At 39.4% G+C, this 6,566-nt stretch overlaps 1 protein-coding gene across 1 annotated transcript in view; it reads right to left on the bottom strand.

Annotated features, from left to right (window-relative positions):
- wake (ankyrin repeat and fibronectin type III domain containing protein wide awake) overlaps positions 1–6,566 on the bottom strand; it is a 174,014-nt gene that overhangs the window by 10,172 nt on the left and 157,276 nt on the right. Inside the window, exons 5-9 of the mRNA XM_089638113.1 lie at positions 3,983–4,086; positions 3,565–3,829; positions 2,887–3,035; positions 501–692; positions 42–237 (exon numbers count right to left, since the gene is read on the bottom strand). Coding sequence (XP_089494239.1) covers positions 42–237; positions 501–692; positions 2,887–3,035; positions 3,565–3,829; positions 3,983–4,086 — 906 coding nt within the window. The remainder of the gene's footprint in view (positions 1–41; positions 238–500; positions 693–2,886; positions 3,036–3,564; positions 3,830–3,982; positions 4,087–6,566) is intronic.

The raw sequence follows: 6,566 nt of genomic DNA, 5'->3' as shown, positions 1-6,566 counted from the left end.
TTTTCTCATTCAGCAAAGTTAGGTAAGGTTGTGTTTTGTACCTGCGCAGGTTCTTGTGGAACTTGCTAGCCTGAGTGAAGAGGTGTCGGATGGCATGGCGGCCACGCATGGCCCGGCGTGGTGGCGGAGGCGCTGGGCGAGGGGGGCGCGCCAGGCGGGCTGATGCTGCCACCCTCTCCAGCGCGGCCGCCGTGCGTCCATCCCAGCGGGCGCGTCGGCCTTCCACATCGCGCCAGCCTGAAATTAGAGAGTCATTAATAATTGGATTTGATAAAATAGAAGGTTACAATGTGATTTTTCAGTCTTGGGGTAAAAATACTATGTAGATTGATTTTAAATGACAACCATTCTTGAAAGACCAAAACAACTCTGTCTTGTGCTCATCAGCTTGTCTGTGGAAAGATTTTCTGACATCTGTGTTTCATTCAAGATCCAGGCTTACATGAAGAGATCATTGGATCTGACAAAATACAAAATCAACAAAAAAAAGTTATACTCACTGCTCGGCAGCACGCTATTCGGCGTGGAAGTGTTGTGTGGCCCCCAGCCTTTGAGGTTGCCCCCGTGCGCCCTGAAGAAGTAGCGACGCCCACGAGTTAGCCCCACGGCGACACAAGAGCAGGACGGCAGACTGGCGCGCACCTCTCGCTCGCCGCACACGTTGGAGAAGTCCGCTCGTGATGACCATTGCACTGGAAATTTGGAAATATATCTTGTGAGATTCAATGGTACAATGTTTTAGGATTACTACTTTTGAAAAATGCTACATTTTTGCTCTGTTAGAAACACTGACTCTGATGATGTCGACAGCAGAACGAGTTGGAAAACAATCTCAATGTAAAACGACGTGCACTTGAATAAGTCAATATCTGTCTTTCTTCCCTAATTTAATGTGAACCTCTTGAAGATTTGCAACGGCATTTATGCAAATCTTCCTAAATGCGAAACTGATAAACTACAATCAGTGTTCAACGCCGCAGCAAGGCTTATCACCGAGGTACCCAAGTTTTCGCACATTTCGGAACACCTCCGAAATCTTCACTGGCTGAAGTGTCCTGAAAGGATCCAGTACAAGCTATGCTGGATGGTGTTTAAAGCTATCAACGAAATGGCGCCACCGTATATTACTGAGCTATGCATTCCGGAAAATACTGGTCTAAGGCAGTCAACTCTTAGATCAGCGACATCATCTGCAATTGGAAGGTTGAAAGAGCCTAAGCGAAATCCGAACACTAAGTTTGGTGATCGTGCATTCGGAGTATCCGGCCCCAAGGCTTGGAATAAACTTCCTATGGAATTGAGATGTATAACCAGCCCAACAGAATTTAGATCCAAACTAAAAACTCACTTTTTCAGACACTCATTTCCATAAATCCGTCATTCTATCCAAATATTTCTTTTTTTTCATTTTTTTATACCGTAATTGTTACATTATCTAGCGATTCCGTTCATTCAATTTTGCTATTGACTTGCCTACCAGTGGACAATGGACAATATCAGCGGGAACATAACAAGTTAATCGATTTAATTGTTGGCAGATGAATCATCTAAATGCGTTTAAGATTGGCGATTGATTGATTTTATTCATTAATTTAATTCATTTAACATATAATATATCCAGCTAACAATAAATTCACCCTAATATAATAGAACTTCCTTCTTCTTCTGGCGTTAGTAAGATTAAATTGTTAATTTTAATTTTAGTTTTAAGTTGCCAAATATGTAAATACTCGTGTATATGTCGTTAAGATAGTAGTTATAGGCCTTAGTCGTAAGTCACTAGATATAAGTCTTAGAGATAAGTCAGTAGTTCTAGTATTAAATATTTAAGAAATATATTTGTACAGCGCCCTTGAGGTGATTTCTCACGAAAACGGCGCTATATAAATTAGCCAAATATTATTATTATTATTATCAGATCTTTTCATACAGCCCCTTCACAACATACGAGAGCTCCCATGTCTGTGCGAGACGAGGAGCAACTGTACGACCGAAAGATATACACGGTGTCTATAAAACTACGAAAATTCGTACTTCAAGCGGCAGACTGGATCACATATAGATACATAAAAATATATTTTTTCTTTCGATCTGAGTATTTAGATTGTTTTTAATTTTTTCATTAAGAGGGCAAAAATCTTTTAGAGCCGGGTCTACGCTTCAACGCATTTTGAAAAACATTACTAAGAAAACTTTGGTCATTAGGTATACGGGGTAATTTATTTATTATCAGAGTTGCTAAATAAGATTCTATTCAATGTACCTGCGAGTTCAACACGCTCTTTTGTCCTGTTCAGGGTGGATCAATGCAAAACGAACTCTAAACAGAATTCTTGCCTGAACAGACTATGCAATAATTACAATAGCGTATTATCCAAGGTTGATATTTTCAATTGCGAACTTACGAAATACAAGAGGTCCATAAAAGAATATTTCTCTGATGGTTTGTGAATAATGTTATGTCTCTATTGTTTATATTTCTATGTATTATGATTTGATTTATATCTACAACCTCTCTCTATGGCTATAAATGTATTGAAAAATGTTTTGTTTTATTCGTTTTATATAATCTTTTGTTTTGTATAAATTTTTAAATTCATATTCCTTTCTTACAAATTTAATTTACTTACTCCTTATTATGCTGTCTCAGTAGAGGTAAAGTCACAAGGAGGAAATCCATAACTGGTTTATTTTGGCTCTATAATACTTATGTACAAACTAAAATAAAAGTAAACTGTCGATTTCCCGAAAATTAATAAATAAAAAATAATGCAATAAGCATTTTTAAAAGACGCACTAACTTTTTCGCTAATTGAAGAGGCCACATCGGAGGATTCATCCGCTACCAGCCCAGGAGCATGATTATTGTGTTACTGGCTGACTTACCTCTGTATTTCGTAATGATGGGGTGTGTCTGGTGGTGGGCCACGTTTTCCCTTATCCTGACGGTCACACTGGTGGGGGAGGTAACGTCTAGCTCGGGGCTGCAGGGCAGTCCGGGGGCCCTCATCTGCTGCCAGCCCAGCAGCATACGCCTACAAGGGTTAAAAAACATCTCAAAAAACGAAAGTATCACTGGCAGTTAATCAATATATTATGCCATGAGGTTTGGCTGTATTCCATATACAAGACATGTCTTTGTGACATTCTATAGAAGTACATTTTCACAACATTCCATCGAGGAATGGCTTTGCGTGATTCCATAGAAATACAGTTTCACAGCATTCCATCGAGCGATGGCTTTGCGACATTCCATTTAAGCATGGCTTTGTGGCAGTCCATCATGTTATTACTTCGCAGCATTCCATGAAATCACGTTTTTGCGGTATTCCATCAAGACATAAATAAATTCGCATAATTCATTAATTCAGAGCTTCGCAGCCTTTCATCAAGTCATAGCATTGCAGCATTCCATAAATGTTTAGCTTCACGGCATTATTTTACGCCATTCCACAAAGCCATAGCTTCGCGGCATTCCATTAAGACACGGTTTCCCGGCATGGTTAGAATAAATTCACCTGAATACATAAATCATTGTGTTTACACGACATCAATGTAAAATACCTCAGAGCCTTGGTACGCCTCTCCCAATGGTGCAGCTGCTTCTCTTGGTCCGCCCCCTGGCCGGCGCAGCCCGTGTTGGCGGCGGGTGCTCCACCCTGCGCGCGGGGCACAGGCGCGGCGGGCGCGCCCCCGCCGCCCCCGTACCCTGCGCCGCCGTGTCCTGCGGGCCCCAGGGTGTGGCGGAAGGAAGACAGCTCCTGCAGGCGGCACTCGGCCTCCGCGCTCAACCGGCGGAGGTGCGAGCCCAAAGCTTCGGAAGATTTTACTGGAAATTAATTAATAAATATTTTGAGTAATATATATATAATATAACGGAGTGTATATGAGCAGGTGACTTTTAAACTATCCACATGTATAAAATAATCACGCGATAAGTATTATTGATGTTTTTAGCAAATTTTAAAAGGTAGGTACTTACATTGGTTCCCTTCCTGAGCTCCGAAACCGAGCAGCATTTTAGCCAGCGGCCTGTTGTTACTCAGCACCGCCACGTCCAGAGGTGAGAGTCCATCCGCATTCAAACTGTTGACAGACAAAATAGCCTATGTTAAATAACAACAAAACATTCAAACAACAAATTCTTCAAATACAAATAAAATATATGTTAGGTTAGCACCACAGACATAGGAATTAATAGACGAGAAGATAATGGCGAGGGGTAAAATCAACTGTTGAAGAACGAAGGGAGTGAAGCTGACTGTGATTCGTCAATAAATCAATCTGACAGTAAATAGGCATCTCGCATTATAATATCACCATTTACTTCTTAAAAGTAAAATCTGCTTTTGAATGAATAGACATTTTTACATGGGAGCGCAAATTACTCGCCACGTTATGAACAAATTTGCGAAGTCCAAATTCGGCGAAAAAATTCGGTTCCATTTCCAGAGTCGAATATTTCGTTTAAGTATTTAGTTAAGACACTTTATTGTGACACTTTAATTTATCTTTTTTATAAATGTTCATAATTTACTTCCCAGCAACCAACCAGCTTTGTGTTTCGCGTCCAGACGTTTCTCGATGTGATAGCAACAACTGATTCATATTATACGATGTGAATATGCTTAAAATAAAGTAAAATAATGCTTATATATGGAATGTAATACGACAATTGGGTTTATTCTCTTTTTCACATCTATTTTTACGAGTTTTCATAGTACAAGTCAACATTTTGCCGTGTTATTTCGTAAAATGAACCGATGATGCCTCGACCATAGTTCGCACAAGAATGATGACGTCACGTTTTCAAATTTCACTTGAGGCCATGCGCGAGCACAGCCGGCTCCAATGGAACCGGTATGGGGAGTGGGGATAATACGCTTTTAATCACTTAGGGCAGGTCTACTAATATTCATATGTCTATGGTTAACACAATGTACTGATTCAAATTTAAAAGGGTTACCCGAAAAAATCTTCAGGTTAACAGTCAAAACAATCTAAAATTGACAGAACAAAACAGCCTATGTTAAAAACAACAAAATAATTTATCCCCAAGAAACTGCCACCCCAGGGACAAGGTCCCACGGAATAAATCAAATAAACTCAATGCACAAATTTCAATTTCAAACTGTTACTCAAAAACAGCTTCAGGTTGACAGTAAAAACAATCTAAAATTGACAGACAAAACAGCCTATGTATTAAAAAACAGCAAATCAAACTCGTCCCCAAAAAACTGTTTTCCAGAAGGTGCCACGAAATTAATCAACTCGACGCACTGACTTAAATTTCAAACTGTTACCCTAGAAAACAGCCTCTTGTTAATCGTGTTGTCAGTCAAAACAGCTTATGGTTGACAGTCAAAAGAGCTTAACGTTGACAGTAAAAACAGCCGATTAATCTTTTACTCCGCGGCCGTTCGCCACTGTATAACTCGAGACAGTGGGCTGCACTAAACTGTGCACAGGAAATTGAGAAAATGAAAGGTAAAGAATGTAAACGAGGAAATTGATTTTTTGTTGTTGGTCATCGCATGTCGAATGATTGATAGTAAGTTACACTGGTCAATAGACCGATTGTTGGTTCGCTTTTGCACGTTCCGATTTAAATCTGAAAATAAAATATATATGATGGTGAAGAAGCTAAATTCGTCAAAAACACCACTATTTATGGCTGTTTAATAGAATAATCAAAATGTCAAGTGCGATGTCACGTAACCGAATAAAACATCAACATAACATAATGCAAAGATCTACATTACACAGTACTCAAAATCATTCAATGTTCAGATGATAAATGGAAAATCTAAATTTCAACAATTTATAAATTGTTATATTTTGACATTGGTAGAAGTCAACTTGAGTACAACTCTCCCACTTGGAACCAAAACCTCCTAGATCACAAGGCCGGGACACTGAAACAAATCAGCCTCCTAATTTGTATGAGAACCTCCAAAAAAACGTATTTAAAAAATCCCATACAAGTTAGGAGGCTGCTTTGAATGAGTGTCCCGGCCTTGTGATCTAGGAGGTTTTGCTGGAACCCACATTAATGTACAAGCTATTGAAAGAATACAACATACATTCTTACGTTTTCAAAGTTTTAAGATGAATATTGCAGCAATTTTGTTGAACTAAAGCCCCATTTTAAATTAAATGAATATGCTTAAATTGTCGGACAGAAGAATTCTCACTGACCCGGTATTTCTATATAAAATTCTAAATGATGCATTTGATTGTCCAGAATTGCTTAGTTGATTTTGGATTCCACTACGTAATATTATGCTACGTATACGCGAGCCGAACTGCCGAGCTGAACCTCAACTTATGGGAAAGGAACTAAGCAATCGCAAATAGCGCGAAACGCCGCTTGCAGATGCTTCGTTCCTTTCTGGCTCGGTTCACGTTTCGGTTTGCAAATGTATACGTACCATTAGAAGTCGGAATTTATTTCAGTGCAGAAATTCTGGGACTACCATACCATATGTATTCCTCATTGCCCAGAATACTTACAGAGGGAAATAATTATACCGAGTCATTGGACTTCTTCAATTAATCACTAAACA

This window comes from Hesperophylax consimilis, chromosome 12, assembly GCF_061612785.1.
Source record: "Hesperophylax consimilis isolate HC1 chromosome 12, BYU_Hcon_1.0, whole genome shotgun sequence".
In the NCBI taxonomy this organism is placed as follows: Eukaryota; Metazoa; Arthropoda; class Insecta; order Trichoptera; family Limnephilidae; genus Hesperophylax; species Hesperophylax consimilis.
The sequence above is the reverse complement of the archived record's forward strand: the minus strand, read 5'-3'. Positions and strand labels throughout refer to the sequence as shown.